General features: G+C 31.7%; 1 protein-coding gene across 1 annotated transcript in view; it reads right to left on the bottom strand.

The window, feature by feature from the left end:
- The window catches only part of LOC118188104 (putative G protein-coupled receptor CG31760), a 367,683-nt gene that overhangs the window by 54,911 nt on the left and 292,768 nt on the right, over positions 1-20,004 (bottom strand). Inside the window, exons 7-9 of the mRNA XM_085820854.1 lie at positions 14,836-14,937; positions 7,133-7,286; positions 4,471-4,580 (exon numbers count right to left, since the gene is read on the bottom strand). Coding sequence (XP_085676980.1) covers positions 4,471-4,580; positions 7,133-7,286; positions 14,836-14,937 — 366 coding nt within the window. The remainder of the gene's footprint in view (positions 1-4,470; positions 4,581-7,132; positions 7,287-14,835; positions 14,938-20,004) is intronic.

Here is a 20,004-nt window from a genome sequence, read left to right as displayed (position 1 = left end):
TTTAAAAAAATATTAAGTTTAATAAAATTCAGAAGTATTTATTAATCAACAGTAAAATACAAAGTTCTAAGCGAAAATTAAGCTTTACTGCATTTAAAAATATCTCCAAACTGAAATTCGTTTATCAGTTAGAAGCTTTCGTTTTTTTGTTTTTCTCAAACAAAGAATGTCTAATAAAATTCAAAGGTGAAAGCAAGATAAATTTCCTTCCCCTATTTTTTTCTTTTTTTCCCCCATTACCTAAATAGACTTAAAATGTTTAGCAAAGCTATCTTTCATATTCATAGTAATAATATGAGATGTATAGTCATTGTGACAGTATGAGGTGATGAGATATACAAAAACAAGATAAAGTAAAAAATGATTTTTTAAATAAAATTATTTGTGGATAAAAATTCTAACTTTACCTTTTGAGTAATATATGTCCTTTCTTTTTTTTTTAAAGCACGAAAGTGAAACTAATATGTTTCTTTTAACGTATTTAAGCTGAAATATACGAGTACAACGAACCCACGAACGGCCAAGCTATAAAGTTGTTAACACTAGTAGCTGCACATGGTAATCATAGTAAACTGACTGGTTGCATGCGTTTTTCATGGCTTTCTCAGGTGTAATGTGTGTACGAGTCCTTTACCTTAGGAAGCCCTTAGAAAGCATTCTTTTAGGTAGATAGCTCTCGAATACTTTGCATAATCAAATAAACTAAATAAGTAAAATAAATAAAACCTATCAGCAGGAACTCAGAATTAGTTTTCCTTTTTTGTATTTTATTTCCTTCCCAGAAACTTTAGAGACTTCTTGAGAAATTTCAGTTACTCCCAATGGTTTTCAAAAGAACAACAGAAACATGAAGTCATGGAAGGAATATTGTCGAATATTTATGATTTCATCTTTATGATTATGACATGAAGTAACAATGATAAGCAGTGCTGTTATTCTATATATTCTTTCTCAGATCAAATGAGATGAGAATAAATGGAAAGAAAATTTCTGTTCTGTTATGCAATTTTTATACAATTATTTAAAAAACCTAGAATATTTGTCGGCCTTAATTTATTTTCGAGTACTGCAATGTTGATGAAGAAGAAATAGTTTTTTTTCACTTACTTCAAATACAACGACTAAGAATTCTTTTGCATTCTGAAGAAAAGGTTTCGAAATAATGACTTTATTTACATAAAGGAAAGAAATTCATTCCCTAACATTATTTATCAAGAAAAGAGTAAAAATTCAAAAGCGGTAATTGAGTTTCTTTTGTTTTGTTTTTTTTGAATTAGGAAGTCAGCTTCATTTCCATTTTAATTTAAGTCGCTTTTAGAACTATTGATTAGTAATAAAAAACAGCCTCTTTAGTTAATTACTTTAAAGTGAATTTCTCAAAATGGTAAAAATAAATAAACAGCAACTAAAATTAAAATGAAATGTCATGAAATAAGTAATAATTTTAGCATTAAATGCCATGAACGTTCGCAAACAAAACTACAAATCAGCATATTTCTTAATAAAGAAAAGAGTAATAAATAGTAATAAAAGCTAGTTTACGTAGAAAGAAACAAGATAGCAATACTATTTTACGTATGGGTATCCTAAGCAAAGTACATAATATACAGAATACGTATAAAATATTACAATATGTAACTATTTACATCATTTCCTTTTCGTAGCTTTTATAACATATAAGCCAATTCATATTTTCTGCAGTACACAATACATGTAGGAGGAACTATAAATAGAAATATTGAGAATATGACACCAGGCGATCGAAAAGTAACACAGAATTTCGGTTTGTCTAAATTAAAGTGCACAGAAGTGTTCTAAAATGATTTTTTAATCAAAATTTTATCTTGATACTGTGACATTTTTATTTCGATAGTGTGATATTTTATCTTAAAACTGTGAAATTTTTATCTTGATAGCGTAACATTTTTGTCTTGATTCTATGACATTCTTTTCTACTGGGTTATTTCATTAACATTTTATGGCCAAATAATTAAAAGCTGCATATTTTTCATATCGTGCGCTATGAAATTCGCTTGCTTGGAAATGCTGCATCAGTCAGTCGGAAGATTTTGTTTCACTGTACCCAGGAGATATCAGTGAATGTTAACGTCAAGAGTGGTTTAAGAAAATCCGGCGATGAAATTTTAAACTGGAACACGAGTCTGAAATTGAGTGATATTCAGCAGGATAATGATAAACCAAATACTTACTGAAAGCATAACTTGAGAAAATTTAATGGTAAATTCTTACTCATTTGAATAAGAGTTTAAATATTGATGTCTCTAATTGTTACCTGTTTTAATCACTGCAGCATTTCCCATTTAGTAAAACCTATACAGAAGTTGAATATTTAATAAATATATATTTTACGTAAAAATAAAAATAATTTTTATTGTTCAAAAACAGGATTGAAAAGTTGCCTGAAAGATGAACAGAGGTCGTAGAAAGTAATGGATATTATATTAATAATAAAATTTATCCGACAGGAATTTATTTTTCCATTTGAAGTTGTCTGTCTCAATCTTGGAGAGCTTACCAATCAACCTAATGTAATGGAAATTTTCAAAATTGTGAAAGTAATGAAAGTTCAGTTTCGATGTCTAGTTTAATTAATTTATTTTTCAATTAATGTTTGACTACTATTTATTAATCAGATTTCATAAAGTAAAAAAATTATGCAGATCAAAAATTGAAGATGATTCTTATATTTAAATGTCTCTGATTAAAAATAATATCAACTATACAAATATTTTACTATTAAATATCTGTCTATTTTCTGTTCTTAAATATGGAAATCCTTTATGAACAAAATGCTTTTAATAATAGAGATATAAAAAATGATGGATAGAATTTCACAAAGATAATTTAAGCTTAGTGCAGCTCTCAGAAACTTTGTAGAGACATTAGGTATTTTTTTTTTGGAAGCAGGGAAGATGAAAAATTAACAACGCTTTCGTTGGAATTCGAAAAGCGGACCTCTAGAATACCGGCCCAGTGTGCGGATCACTACACCACGAAGCCACGCAAGGAAGGCGGAGAAATACCTTATATACTCCCCCCTTTTAAAGGGCTACCGTGGTTTTTAGGGGATTCAATCTCATATCCTGGGAGAGGAGAATCATCATCCAATACCCTTTTAGTTCGGGCGCCACTGTAGAGACATTAGGATTTTTTGAAGGACGGAGAGTTGAAAAATTATCAATTGCCTTCGCCGGGAATCGAACCCCGGACCTCTGGAATACCGGCCCAGTGTGCAAACAACTACACCACGAAGGCACGCTAGACGGCGGGAGAAATACTTTATAACTTAAATATTAAGAGTAATGCATTTTCATATAATATAAATAACATTGTTTTAAAATCTTGTTTTTCTCTTTAAATGCTTTTGAAGTCGTTAATGTACTATGACCAAATCCTGAAATTAATGAAACTAATGAAATTGATACATTCGGACGTAACAACATTCCCAGAAATAAAGAAAAACGTACTTATCCTTTTGCATGTTTAAACGACTGCACAGCTAAATAAAGAACTAAGAATTTGTACAGATAATATTTTACCGTACTTCCTCGTGTATATTGTCTGCTCGCATATTTCTTCTTCAGCCTTTTAGAGGTAGGTTCTGAAAATTTTTAAATATTCGCCTAATTTTCCTGTTCCTCTCTTATATATAGGTTTTTTTTCTATCTGGAGCTAGTTTATTGGTAAATTGTATTCCCTTCATTATTTTCATTATTGTTCTGTGTACTCAATTTGTATTTGATTTTTTTATTAGCATTTCATCTATTTTATTTCCCCTTGCATTTATTATTTGAAAAACATTTTGTGCAGATTCTTTGTTAAGATACCCGGACATCGCAGTTGTTCTCACACGTAAGAAATTTTTCAAATATGTGATTTGACGTACTCTTGTTATTTATATACCAGCTTCTTGTAGGCTCAACTGCTGATGTGTTCCATCAGCAGTCTTTTGTTCTCCCCCTTCTCCTTCGTTCCGTCGATGTCCGTTTTGGAAATTGAGATCGAGACTCATTCATCTCAAGTGTCCCTGGGCTTTACATGGTAACTGAGCCGGATTGCAGTATGTCTCATTCAAGATCCGTCAGATATTGTTATGTCATCCGTCATGTTATTCATCATCCTTCAGATATTGTTATGTCAGTATTACTATGTATTCTTATTGGAATGTAGGGGTTTCTTTAAAGAAATAACATTGTGATAGTTACCAGTAGTTTATTCATGACTACTTTTCATTTGTTATGTTCTTACTGTAACCGCTTTCTTCGAAAATTAAATAGCTCGCATAATTTTCCTCTCTGGATTTTCGGACGATAAAAGCAGCTAAAAAAAGGACGATAAAAGCAGTTACGCGAGAAAACACGGTGTTTAAAGAAGCATCTCGGTCCAGTTATAGTGCTTTATATTTACAAGCAAATATAGATTAAGGATACTGTCATGAGAGCAGCATACCTCCAAGTCTTGAGAAGCAGAGCACTGTATGTGAGACAGAATCCCATATGACGGGTCCATTTAGTTGCTATGCAGCTGTACATTGATAAAACAGGGAATATGGCAGCCATCTGTAATACAGAGATAGTGTAAAATTATGCATTCCAGAAGTAACTTTTCAGGTTAATTTACATTTAATAATTCAAGAAAGGAAAAAACAACCAAACTTCTAAGTACCAGGGAATATAAGTTACATATTTTATTTGCCTACCTTAAAGGTTTAGCAAACAAAAAGTAAACAAAACAGGATTATCGGTTCTCGTGATTATCAGATTACGGATCATCAGAAAACGCTTTCTCATGATCATCAGGAGGATCAGAATTATCAGAAAATGCTTGTCATGATCATGCACATCATGTGGGTTTTACAATCAGGTAATTCTTCATTTAAACTTTAACGTTAACCTTTACATCTGGAAGGTAATTAAAATCCATCTATAACATGCGCACCGAGGTGTTATACATTTATCGCTTTCCTTTAAACGATAACATAATTTATAAGTTATTTATTCAATAACAACGAATCTATTACACATGTGCTTCTAGTTGCACCACGAAAAGACATGTTCAGAAAGGAGAAAAACCTTACACTCTTCTCCACTTTAAACGGCGATTGGGTTGGAGGAAAGCCATTCAACACTCGCAAATCATTAGAATGCTTTCAACAATCACAATAATCTTAGTCACAATCAACTAACCGTAGAGGTACTCGTATTAGAAAACGGTAGATTTTAAATTAAATTTTTCGAGAAAAATTTTAAGCAAACAGAATGTAATCATGATACATATATACAACAATTCTATAATGTCTTATCTGTCGTTCTTTGAAATTCTATTAATATTCTATTAAAATTCGTATATGAGCACCTCATAAATTTATTTTTGTTCATGTATGATGAAGATTATTATGACAGCTGATAATTACTATTTTTTTAACTTTATAACACATTTAATACAACCTTGTATCTTAGAAATATTTTCACATATTTAATTTTATACCTTTTTAATCCATAAAATGGAAAAAAGTACTAAAGAGAGAAAATCACGGCTTCTAACTGAGAAATGAGCATAGCAACGATTAACATGCGATTTTATTGTTTTTCAAGTTCTTACTGCATAACTTCGCGTTCAGTTCATTTAAATTCCTGTTTGATCTAAAATCCTCTCCATTTAAATTCATTGGCCTAATAATAGTGAAATTTAAATCTTTTTCATTTAAAAATTCGCTATTTAAAAAAATATATTGTAAGTAAAAGCTCCAACGATTATCAAGTCAGTAAATATCATTAGAAATTTTGAAAAATGTTCGCTTGAAATATTTTACCTATGTGATAATATTAAAATTAAAATTCTACGACGATTACTTTTTCCATTATTTAAAGATCTCTAAAGCATTCAACATTAAATAAAAGAATTATATATCAGATTGTGAAAATAATGCATGGCAAATACGTATGTATGAAAATGTTTTAAAAATTCCTGTTGGTAGAAGTAAGTCAAATACTGATTTGAAGATATAGTTTAAATTATCACACAGGGAAGCCAAGTTATGTAAAACTACATAGAAAGCAGAAATGTTATATTTGCTCACAAACTGATTCAAAGAACCTATTCACTTTACCGAGAGAGCAATTGGTGAATCATCAAAAACAGAGCGGTATGTTGCTTAGATGTCGCCTACGGAAAGTTGCTGGAAGCGGTCAGGAAAGTTCGATTCCAATTTAAGATTAGAAGGCTCAGGTGCTAGGCACTTCTACAGGCTCCTAGGCTGGGCTCCAGGCTCCTAGGCTACACACTCCACATCCTGTGTGTAGCGTCGCGAGGAAAAGTATATCTTTCCTGGCATAACATAGTGAATAGAGCATGACTATCTTAATTATGGAACTTGGCTTTCGCCAGACATTAGAGTTTTTGCCGCATGACGCGGCGGACGATACACAACGGTACCTGAGGGTTACTATTGAACAGCCTTTAAGATTAGAAATGAATGTTTATCTTTTCATGGTAAAAGTGAGTTTAATTTTTATCATTTCCAAATCATTTGAAAATTTTTTATAGTAGAATTTTATTCTTGGTTCTATGTAGAAAGGATATTTTAGGGAAAACAGTTAGCAGTTCCTCTGAGTCGACTTTTCCAATCACACTGCTAGTTCGATACTTTCCACTCTAAATTTTATTCTCGCTAGCGATTTTTAATTCAATCCCGTTCCCGATCTTATTCTTTAAGATTATTGTTAGTGACTGGTGAGCCATAAAAATTAACAGATTCAGTTTAGTGAGCGAACGTTTCTGATCTGATTTCAGAATGCGATATTCTCACATCTAAAATACTAAGAAAAATATATTCAATTTTTCTGCAAGTAGGCCCTGTAGGTTAAGTGTTTTCACAAGGTCTTCAACAATTCAGTTAAAAATTTGCTATAAAATCCTTATCAATATTTCAAAGAAACACAGCTATGAAATAAATGTTTAATGAGATTTAATCCACGAGAAACAAGAAAGCATGAATTTCAAGCCTAACTACTAAGTGATACTTTTAAGAGAGATCATTTATGACGGAAAATTAAGTCCTAACATTAAAATCTGTAGTATTAACAAAGATTTCAAAGAGACTTATTCTTACCTCACAATACATGATAACACAACCCAATAGCGTTATGCAGAGGAAAATGGGACTGGCTACGTTAATTACTTTGAGTTTCCTGTATCGATAGACATAAAAGGCCAACACTGAAGTCAAGAAGATACAAATCACAGAAATTGTCAGCAAAGATATCCTGTAAATATAACAGATAATTATTTGGCTAAAAATATTGTTCAACAATCAAGAACATTTTATGCTGATTATGAAAATTTAACTAATTTTTTAAATAAGTAATTGGAATTTGGGAAAAAAGATTTATATTATAGATTGTTCTCTAAGATCATGGGTTCTCAACCGGTGGTAAAGAGAAAAATAGGTGGTACGAAAGAAGCAAGATATTTTTAACTATTAAATTCAAAAATTAAAACCCCAACATCCTGATTGGGTAATTTACGCGATTTGAGTTTTGTTCAAGAGTGTTGGGGGTAGTAGTATTTTGTAGTGGTGGTACTGAAGGTTTTCAATTTTTGTTTAGATGGTACGTGTTAGTCAAAAGGTTGAGAACCGCTGCTCTAAGACTAAAATCAATATTTGTAGGAAAGTTTTTTAAAATAAGATTTTTATACAGTGATAGGATTTTATGAAGGAAAAAAATACAAAAAGAAATGCTCTAGAATCACGAAATATTAGTGTTAATAATTAAGCTTGCTTGATGTGTCCACCACTGATAACAAGACACATCCTTATTCTTACTAGAATTTCTTGTTGGGTGTTCTGCAGCATTTCAGGTGCTAACGTTACTGTACGATCAGATAACACGGTTCGCAGATCTTAAACATAACGACGGATAGATGAATTATTATAGATATAGATGAATTATACATTGAACGTATAAGAGTTTTATACGAAAGTTACTCAAGGTTTTTTAATTTATTGTGTAATACGTGTTTTATTTAAGAAAAATGGGAAATGTACGATAAAAATGAAAACTGTATGAGACTGGTAGCAATGAAAAAAAGAATAAACAAACAGGACATAGATTTTAAATACAATTTTAACGGGTCATGAACGTTTTCCTGAGAAATTTTAAAGATTTAATCTTCAAAACTTCGACCTTTGCGACAGCTGTGATGAAATTGGAGATGCTAAACAATTTGTGGATATAAGGAAAGATTTTTATCTTAAATGAACCTTTTAGCGTGAAATGGATTTTGTCAGATTTTGACAAGGCAAGAAGTCTGTAAAGAAAGAGTATACTTATATCAATAATAATCTTTCAGTGTGTGAATTCTACTTTAGTGTGTGTGCTGTGTTAATACCAATAACTGGGACAACCTAATTAAGCCATAGGGTCACTTTGTAGTGGTAAGGCACCATAGTCAGGTAAGTGGGGTGCTTCTCGCAAACAAGCAGTCAACTTAAATGTGAAAAACCATTAGAATTTGATCCTCAGTTTCAAATAAAATCTTATGGAAAACGTATCGTTTGCTCTTAGAGGGTTCTGATGATGATCTGAAGTAAAAAGGGAAATATTTTTCAGTTTCTAGCATAGATTCTGCCACATAAGTAGGTTGATTCATTATTTTAAATAATTTCTGTGATATTTTATAATTTATTTATTATGTTTTAAAATCTTTATATACACTCTTTTGAAAAAAAAAAAAAAAAAAAAAAAAAAAAAAAAAAAAAAGGAAGCACCATGAAGAAAGTGGTTGTTTTTGATGAAATTGAATATGTGTATAGCTCATACACAAGTAATAAAATGACTAAAAAATCAAGGTCATAGTACCTGTTCACGGTTCACAATCACCCATTGAGTGTTCAAATTAGTAGTTGGTCGAATCACCCCTGGCTGCAATGCATGCTTGAATCCGTCGAGGCAAAGAGTGGTAGAGGTTCATAATGCCATCCTTCAATACATTCTGCCAGTCATTCATCAGGTGTCGCTCCAGATCTGCGATATTTTGTGGTGCTCGAATCTGGCGGCCTGCCATGTCCCAGACATGCTCGATTGGTGAAAGGTCTGGTGACCTTGCTAGCCAAGGAAGAGTATCAACCGCACGGAGACAGTTCATAGATATCGGAGCGGTATGTGGCCTTGCATTATCTTGTTGTAAAATTGCCCCGGATGACGTGTCATGAAGAGTAATGCAACCGGCCGCAGGATAGTATCAACATATCGTTGAACTGTTAAAGATGTACGGAGGATGAGTAAAGATGACCTGCTGTCATAAGAAATAGCGCCCCAGCCATGAGGATCGGCTGCGACAGCACTCCAGACGACTTCGCCGATGTTGTGGGGAAAACGTTTTAAAAGCCTCTGTGAGCGTAACCTCAGATAAGCGCCGTGAGATGGTGGACGGTACCACGGGAGGTATAGACTATGCAACACACTACAGGTGCGTCGACAATGATACCGTTGGAGTCAATGATATGGTTGGGTCGACAATGATACCGTTGGGGCGGTTCGGCCTTGACGAACAATCATCCTATCTTGCCTCGCATTTGTTCTCCTTGGCCTTCCAGAGCCTTCATTTCGTCGGCAATTTCCTTGTAGCAACCATTCCTGCCAACATCTTTGCACAGCAGTGTCTGTACGCTGCAGTTGGCCGCCTATTTCTCGGTATGACCACCCAGCTTCACGCAACCCTACAATGCGACTAAGTTCCAAGTCGTTTAGCTGTAAGGTCTTCGATATCGTCGTAATGGCATCTTTAGTTGCTTCTTTACGGAATTACAATAGCAGAAACAAAAAAGATAAATTTTTCGCCTTTGTTACTGGTTTTATATTTTGCGAATTGCGCACTAGAAATGTGCGCTATGATCGCAGTTCCTGTTTATTTGCCTTGAAACTTTGATCATTTGCATGTTTCATCATGATGTTTTTGCGTATCAAATTTCGTCACGATCGCAAACGTCCTTCTTGGTGCTTCGATTGTTTTTGCAAAAGAGTGTATATAACGATTATAAATGTTTTCTTGTTCATGCACAATTATTTGCTTTTTCAGCTTTTGTAAAAAGTAAAATATTTCATAAGAATTTAATATTTTTGTATAATATTATAAATTGCTTTAGTTTAAAGTTGCCTTTATAGTAAAGTTACCTTTGTTACAATTTTCACTGGAAATAATCGTAATACAATTAACTGTACAATTTGCTGGTAAGTTACAAAGTTACGTGTAGAAATAACAAGACAAAATCTCGAATCATACCTCTCGTTATGCAAAACTTTATGCAGAAGACGAAACAAAAGATTTTATTTTTAGCCTCCGGATGCTATTCCAATGGACTTTCATAGGTTAGATCTTTTGCAACAAATTCAGTTCGTTGCAAAGCTCGTTATAACGAAATTAAGAGGCATAGTTAAAATCAAAGGAAGATCATAGAAAATTATCAATATCAGCAACGTGGTCGTTTCTAAACAAATTTAACCTGCGTAGCGCATTACAAGAAACATAAATTAACATTCAATACGTTAGTTCCAAGAATAAATTTTAATGTTAGAAAACATTTCGCACAATACTTTTAAACCTCAGCTTTTTGAAAATAAATTAATGTTATTAATTCTCTTAGCTCAACTAAGCTGTTTAAATGTAATAGAAGCCATGGTATGATAAAATATGTATAAAATAAGTTTGATTGTGATAAAGAAATAAAACAAGCAGTCAACTTGTACTCAAATAATTTTGCTGCTTATAAATTAACACTGTGCTGCGTCAATCGTAAACTGACAGGCGCCATTCTAACAAAGAAACGAAATTGAAAGAAGATTAACGAAAACTCAAACGGTCCGTCATACAAGCACAAAAAAGAAAAAAGAAAAGAATTCTTTAAGAGAAGTTTCCTGACGTTTTATAGCTAATTTTGGTTTTTCTTCTAGTCCTTCGCCTGAAGCATGCCTCAAATGCCTCATCCTTGTCAAGACTCTGTATATAGAGTGAAGAAAGAAATTTATAAGAAAACTGAATAAAATTTACAGTTACGCCACTGAGCAATAAAAGATTCAAAACTATTAAAATATATAAATTAATAAAAGTATAAATAACAATAGTATAAATTTATTATTTTTAAGCTAAATTCAAAAATGAAATCTAAGATGTCAATTTCGTAACAATATAAGCCATGCAGTCAAACAAACTAACCCGGAAGGGTATAAATTTATGAAATGTAACATAAATATACAAAATGTAGTATAGGAAAGAAAGTGAAGTGTAGGAAAATAATACAAACTGAAAATATTACTGCAAAGATAAAGTATTCTTATGAGGTTTACTTGAAAAAGTAAAACCCATAGGTGAGTAATGAGAGAATAGAATCAGTAATCAGTGCTCAACTACAAAATGAGTAGAATCAGTGACGAACAAAAAAAAAAAAAAAAAAAAAAAAAAAAAAAGGAAAGAATTTTTTTAAAAGGGTATCTGTTTTTGGCTTATAAAAGAAAATATCAAATTATAATTAAATGTTTTAGTTTTTAACAAAACAAACCAACAAAAACAAAACAAAAAAAAAAAACTTAAATAATTGTGCATGAACAAGAAAACTTTCCAAAATAAAAAAAAAAGAAATTTCAAATTAATAAAATAATAAAGATCACAAAATATGCCGGAAATTACATAGAATAACGCTTAAATTTAACTATATAGACAGAATTTATGTTAGAAGTTGCTCCATGCTAGTTTATTATCCTTTCAGATCTTTTAAGAGCTTCTAGCCTGAAGTGATGAATTTTTAAAATTATATTTACATAAGGTCCTGGAGTAAATTTTCTTAGAAGTTTCCCATTTTAAGGCATTTTAATTAAATGGAAAATATATTATACTATCAAGGAAGATTTTATTGTAGAAACATTGTTCTTCAATCTCTTCAGCTCTATTAATAACGGTACTCTTCATAGTATCTTCAACTTCTCCTAGATAATAGAAATTCTATTATGCAATTTTCCTGTAACAGCCATCTCAGAGGAATTTCGGATAATGTTCATCTATATTTTACGTTTAATACGAAATACCTCACAAGTTTATTTATACGTAGTAAAAAAATATCGACTAAAATTGAATGATTCAATTTTATGTCGATTGCTAGCACCAGCCAATCAGCTTTTAACCGCTTCCTGCGTCATTCAATTCGTATTCAGTAAACTCAACTTAAGTTTTAAAATAATATAGTGATAACTTACATATTGATTTTCTTTAACGGAAAACTAAACAACGGGACTTCCTCCCATCGTTTCGATGTTAAACAAATTTGATGCCGAACAATAAATTTATTTTAAACAGATGGAATTTTCTAGCACATATTTAAATTTTAGGTGACCAACAAGCGTTTAATCGACCGTGAACGAAACCAGATGAGATACTAATTCTCAAAAAGATGAAGACCAACGTAAGTAAAAGTATGGTTATGACATGTAAGGCAAATGTTTTTTCTGCAGTAAATAAACAAGCAAACAAAAAACAGAAACAGAGGCTGGCAGTTAGAGAAAAATGTAATAAAGGACTTAATGCCCTCTAAAACCTATCTAAAGAGCCCCTTAAACCTCGCAATTAAGTATAATTCAGATACAATAAATTCGAAATCAAATCTATTTTCTTCTTTTTTCTTTAACCTTACGTGATTATTCATATATAGTGAGCTCTCTCGAGCCATTAATTTTCACGATTGAAGGCAACAGAAGAGAAGCTAGGATAATAGGTTAAAACGTTTATTTTATGCAAACTTTGCAAAGCTTAAAAATGAAGGGACTATTGGGGAAGGGATGTTTTTTCGAAGAAATTTGTAGGAAGTTTCAGAGAACTTTCTAATATAGTATAGTGCTATTTTATTGATTAAATTAAAAATGTTTATTGCTTTTATTGATTAGCGCTTTATATTGGTTAAATGTTCGATTCAAAGAAACGTATCTGGAACTCACTATATATAAATGTTCCTTGTTTAACGGAAGTTTGTTTTATGCAACTTTTACGAACACCTGCATCACCACGATTTCGGCTTATGAAATAAATAAATCAGAAAATGTTCCTTTTACAAAAAGAAAGATGAAAAACAAAAAATGTCATTCAATGAATATTTTATGCAATGATCAAGTAAAACGTATCTTAAACTTTATGAAAGGAAGTTAAAATGCGAGTTTTGAAAGCTTTTTTGATTGAATGCCCAAAACCAGAAACGATTGAGTCAATCTAAGTACCCTGTTTAGTAATCCTTTAGTAGATTCTTTTTTCATATGCGTGATTATGATAAAATACCTACGGAAAGCTGAAAATGCGTGCGTACTAACAAATGGCTAAATGTAACATTTCTCTGAAACTGTTATCAGCCGAATGCTGATTTTTGTCAGTTGTTAAATTACATTTCCAATTATTAATATTGAAAATAAACTTTTAACTTTCCATTTGCATTATGAAAATACCAATCACCAGAAATAATTTCAATAAGATCCAATGCTGTTATTTTCCTTTATGATATCAAAGAAGTTTTTTTAAAAATCCGACACGAATTAATTTCGAGCTTTCAAGTATACTGTTGAATTTAAAGCTTTTCAGTCTCAGAAAACAAAGATTTCGACTTTCGATAATAGGGCAGACAGACAAAGAAACTAAAAGCATAATAACATGATTGATTGCATCCATCATTGTCTTGCACAGTTTAATCTTCAATAATTCAACTGACACATCATTGTCATTGCAATGAACTCTGAAGCTTACACTTACACTATATACATTATTTCTCCATATTCCAGCTGTATGTTCATACGAGTTTTGCCTCTAGTGTTACATTTAAAGTACGATTCGTTATAATTTGATATATCCCAGGAATATTTAAAAAGGATTCAATATAATAGTGGAAATTAACAATAAGTTTCTTCTCTGTATTTCGTTTCGGTATTTACTTTATTTATGTGGGAGAAACGTGTTTAGATAAAAAAATACCAAAATTTTCCCATTTCTAAAGAAACATCTATTAGAACCTTAAGAAGTAAATGGCTGAAATAGTGATACATTTAATTCTGAATTAAAATAATGTAATCTTTTAAAATATAGAGGTATTAAACCACGTAATTTAAAATTTTACGTTTTACGTATATTATAGGCTTTCTTCAAAAAATGCTTGACTTAAAACCCATTATGGCAGATACTTTTGTGAAGGGGTAAAAAAGAGAAAATAGCAAAAATCGGTGAATCACTGATAACTACGAGGCGCCTTTAATGTATCTTTCATATTGTAGTAATTTACCAACCCAAAATAGCAGTTTTGTTTCTTAGTAATGTTTTGATACTTCTAATTAGCATCAAGCCCGTTAACAAAATATTTCCAGTTTTAACAACAGTTTTAACGACATGAGTTATGAATATTAAAAGATGCATTTGACATTTTATTCTTCAAAGGCTTTCTTTCACGTATAAGTAGAAGAAAAGAAATGATATTTGCGATGATGGCGAAACTTTTATTAGTAGCTAGAGACCAAAAATCCCCTAAATTTTTTATACAACTTTATATGCTTATGTGTACATATTATACACACTCATTTATACATTGTCAAACATACATATACACATATATATACATGTTGAAGAATTCGTATCATATTTCTGTTAAGAAAATACAAGTAAATTAAATATGTAAATATTCAGGTAAACTGATGCTGTATTTAAGTATAACTTCCTAAATATTAGAATATCCTCAATCTGAAAGAAAAGGTTTGATATACAGGTTAAATGCATAAATAACGTAACATCGCTAACCTGAAAGCCCAGTTGTAATTGGCAAGGCAAGGTGAGTCGTCATCACATACATCACAGCCTGGTTGACATCGTTTACATATATAAAGCATATCATAGGTAGGGCTGTAAAAAGCAAAACCACAACGTCAATAAAAAGGACATTCATTGTTGAATTGAGTGTTAATTATTAGGTTCAAGTGTTTCTTTTAATATTTGTAAGTAAATGAATATTAATGGCATCCGCAGTTGACATGTAATAAACCTTTGCCGAACGTGGATTTGCATAACGCGCTTTCACATATTCGCATTATCTTCGTTGTTACCATTTAATTTGTCCAACATTAGAATTTTATTCAGTTCAACGTTCATTCATCAGTTCTGCTTGATTTCAGTCAAGTTACTATGGTGTAATCTTAATTGTGAAATAACTATTGAATGTAAATAATGTATCATAAATGTTTCAACAATATCATAAGTCCGAACATAAGACAGGACAATTGATGTAACCTCCAGCGGTGGCAATGATGTAACTTGTTACGTTGATGTAACTTGTTACGTGTGCACCAGACAATAGTAGCATTTCGGCACCAGAACAGCACCGTGGGCCCCATGAAGGCATTGTTAATCAGAATCGCTAGTGTAAGGGGCCTTTACTTACTGATAGTAAATACCTACTTACTCAGGCCCTATACTTATACATAACCTAACCTAACATTGAATGCTTGTTGGCATCAGATGTGGCCAGAAATTATCAACAGTTTTAAGGGATTTTTAGTTAAAAGGACTCAAAGAAATCGAACAACGTTTGTGATGAAGAATTTGAGACATGAAAGACTGAGAAGTCAAAGACTTAATCGAGAAATGACAAATGAAGAACTGGGTAATCCCAAGCAGACAGTGAAAGTCGTGATAAATAAGAAGATGAAGAGTCTTTAAACGTACAAAAAGTTAAATGAATTGTTAGCAAAAGAACAAGTGTTTTATTTTGCAATGGACATTGCAGATAATGAAACAGTATATAGGAGAGATTGAAAAATTCTGCGCCTTTTGCCGCGAAACTTTTAAAGAGCTGCGTCAGACATTGCCCAAGCAAAAATCAGCAGTTTTTTAAATAAATAACTGTATCACATTATAATTATATGAAAGGAGTTTTATTAACTTGAAACAGTAATAAAAATCGTTTAAGTTAACATTTGCTTCATTTTTCCTCTTAATTGCAGCAATATTTAGTTTGTTTAATTATACATACTTTCTTAATCTGAATTATATCTAATATATTTTTCCATAGAAAGTTAAGTTTGCGAAAAAGATTTAGCAACACGCACAATGTATTTGCAGACTATCGTATGTTGATTAAAAATTATTAGAATTTTAGTCTTTACAGTAACTTCTCCTCACCGTATTTCTCACCAGAGTTATTAGTTGATTGTGTATTTAAGCTGATGTTTTTGGTTCTTCAGAAAAAATTACATTTCTCGCATTGCGCGCTAGCGGTTAGATTCTGCCAGCTCTAGTTAGATGTAATGATCTCGGCTTTGCGACTTTTTCGGACGATAGTTTAAACTGACGTGTTGTTAATTTATTCAGCTTATAGCTTAGTATTTAATGTGTAGACTACTGATCTACGTTTAATTTGAATTGAATATTCTTAGTTAGATTGCACTGCAACGAGTTATGGTTATTTGTAGCACAAAGTCGTGCCTTTATGTTCAAATGAAATTATAAATGAAGAACTGGAAACTGGATAATCACAACCCGAAGTTCTGTTTAAATAAAAATGTTTTTTTTTTTTTTATGTCCTTTCCAAGACAATGTAGTTCTCTTTCAGATATAGAGACGACTCCAGATACAGCGACAAATGATTCATGTTTTGTGTCTGTTAGTGTTGCAGTAGTAGTACTCGATGAAATGACTCGAACCAAGAATCTCTTAATGCCAGCTGGATGGGCTAATCACTTACAAGACGGGACAAGGAAGGGAAAGTGGCGATAATTCGATACATTTTAACTCACTAAAAAGCAACAGAAAAGAAGAAACGGACCCAGTTGACAATGACGAATTATAGTCCACTAAATTTTAATTCAGGCATCGTTAGTAAAGATTATAAGGTATTTCTCCCACTTCCCTGGCGTGCCTTCGTGGTGTAACGGTAGCACGCTGGGCCGGTATTCCAGAGGTCCGTGGTTTGATTCCCGGCGAAGGCGGTTGCATATTTTGCATCGTTTTTGGCTTCCAATTAACCTAATGACTCTACAAGATTATCTTTCTGGAGCCCGAAGTGTGAGACTTCAATTGTGTCTTTGCTCAGCTTCGAACCATAACTTGTCCAACTGAGAGTTATACTTTCTTCACCATGAAAGACCACGCGGGGGCACGTAATATTTCTTTACAAGGGAGGATCACAGTTTTGTAATGTAATGTATATTTAATATTGCAGCCTACTCATATTACTTTGAATAACATTCATTTCATAGAAAATTTTAAATATGGGGAAATCAGACATATAACTAGTGGTTTGCAATAGTTCTATCTCATGGTTTCCAACCAGCGTATCAAGAAACCTCATTAAGTGTATCGTGAAAGTTTCGAATTTAAAAGCACATTTGAAAATATTTTATTTTGTTCAGCGTTACACTTTAGCTACGCTAAATCTAGTTTAGGATTCCTCAGGTTAACAAAAAGTATCAAAAACTTTTATAAATATTAAATTTCATTTAAATTTTGCATAGTCTTCATTTCTATACCACTTTTGTTTACTGCTCAAATCTGTGAACAAAAACAGGATTCATGTTAGAAATACTTTTTATTTGAATTAAAATATAGTTTTATAGATGATGCATTTACATTACTAGTCGTATTTGCAAATAGTTGTAAATTTAGAACGAATCTCGTTTAATTCTTCGGCTGTTGACAAAAATTTTGTATTCTCTTTCAATTCTAAACTATTTTGCACAAAGGCAAGATCGTATTTAAACTTCAAGATCTATGATATATAATGCATCAGATGAAGAAAGGGTTTTCAAGAAAAGATGTAAAAAATCGTATTTTATATTTCAAGTTCATTTAACATCCCGGAATTTACTGAATTATCAGTTAATATTGTAATAAAATACGATTTTCAATGCAAAATATGACATTATTTTTTACCATATGCTAAAATAACATTTGCATAGGATTATGTATAGAGTACAAAATGTTTCGCACTTACGTATGCGAAATATATTCAGTATTTATAAACATACATTTAAATTTTAATTTAAGGATTACAATAATTTCGTGGCCTTTCATTTAAAGGCCGTTCAATTTATAATTTTGGGCCAGTTCAGTTTAAAGATCAAAATAATTTTATGTATATCTAAATATATAATCTATAATTTTATGTATATCTATGATATACAGTGGAACCTCGAGATACGAGTTTAATTCGTTCCAGCATTGAGCTCTCGTATCTAGGAACACATTTCCCCATTGAAAGTAACGGAAATCCAGTTAATCCGTTTCGCAAACCCAAAAATATAAAAATAAACTTTTCTAATGAATGACGCTGGTAAATAATATAACCATAGTTTACCTTTATGATAGCTTCCGACACCCACAACAGCTTCTAGGAGTTTTGGACGGTGTTTGAAAGTAACGGTAATGCCTTTGCCTACATCAAGTATCTTAATTTCTTCCTTCTTCTTCAGAATAGTACAGATCATCGATGTGGAAAGGCCTTAAGTCATTCGCCAGTTCCGTCACTATTACACCACGCTAGTTTATCTAGGATTTCTTTCTTAATTTCAACGGCCACGGCTTTCTTCTTTTTCTTTGCAGCACTATCTGAGGCAACAATCTTCTTGGGAGACATCGTGAAATAATTATTTTCAAGTTAAATGTAATAAACAATTAACTTAAAAGCGCACAGACACGTAGATTAAAGAACACTGAGTGATCTGACGAGGGGATGCCCCGAGTCGAGCCGGATCAGGAAATGGAGCCACGCATAATCTGGCTCATTGCTCGTTACTCGAGTCAATGCTCGTTATTTAGAGACAAATGTTTACCTCATAATTTCCTCGTATCTCGAATTTCTCGTACACAAAGGTGCTCGTATCTCGAGGTTTCATTGTACATAAAACTGATATAATTTTGAATAAAGATGAATTGATGAATAAAGAGTTCTGGCATCGCCAACGTCGGAGCTATTTATCGATAGAATTAAAAGTACTAAAATAAGAATATCAGAATAGTCGTAAGAGCTTCAAGGTACATACAAAATACCTACGTTTCTTTATAGTTCGCAAGATCAAAGCATTTTCTTCTGATATGAAGCAAACCAAATTTAAGAAACTATTCTAGTAATGTAGTCGAACAGGAGATGATCAGAACGACGTACTCTCGGCATATGTGTGTAGATCATTGTACATAACATCCATAACAGAATTCTCAAACATGGCAGAATTATTTAAGTGTTAAATATTTAGTTTTAGTTTATGAATATAAAAAACTACTTTTATTCAAGTTTCAGTTTTTATCTACATTTTCTCTACTTTTTGTCGTTTAATTTATATAAACATATTAAAAAAATAATTTATTTAAGTCTGAATAAATGTATATGTTTGAGTTTTGTAAAGTATGAGGCTTCTAGCAATGGTGAAAAGGGTATAATGAACAAAACACTGTTCTATTGTTCTGTACCTATAATTGTTTTATAGTTATGTGTTATGTAACTATAACTGTTCTATATTTAGTTTATAGTTACTTTAGTTCTTCTATGTGTGCTGTAAACTGTGTGTGCTGTGAACTAAACTGTACTGTGTACATTCTATGTGTACTGTAACCCAATAAACTATAATTAGGTAGTTCATTTACGGTAGAGTTAGTTTATTTACGGAAATTTCAAATTAATTTCTTCACATGCTAAGAGCATCTGCACGCAGCTTTGAGCACCATTTTCGTGGAACTCAAATGATAATGCTCGAAATAGTGTTTTGGGTTTGTCAGTTAATCGTTATAAATTTCTATATAGTAGAAAGCTATATAGAATTATTCTTAGTATAAAGCTTATTTTGATACACTTGTGTTAAAAAGGTTTGAAAATAAAAAGCTATTTAAAAATACAAAAATAATTTCTGATGCTTTAAAACTAATTTTAGAATATAATAGGAGTTAAGATTAATAGCAATGGTAAAACATTTGCTTTAAAAG

The sequence above is a fragment of the Stegodyphus dumicola genome, chromosome 7, assembly GCF_044657685.1.
Source record: "Stegodyphus dumicola isolate Sdum_Otavi_A_Nest chromosome 7, ASM4465768v1".
Classification (NCBI taxonomy): domain Eukaryota; kingdom Metazoa; phylum Arthropoda; class Arachnida; order Araneae; family Eresidae; genus Stegodyphus; species Stegodyphus dumicola.
Note: the sequence above shows the minus strand (reverse complement) of the source record. Positions and strands in the feature narration are given on the sequence as shown.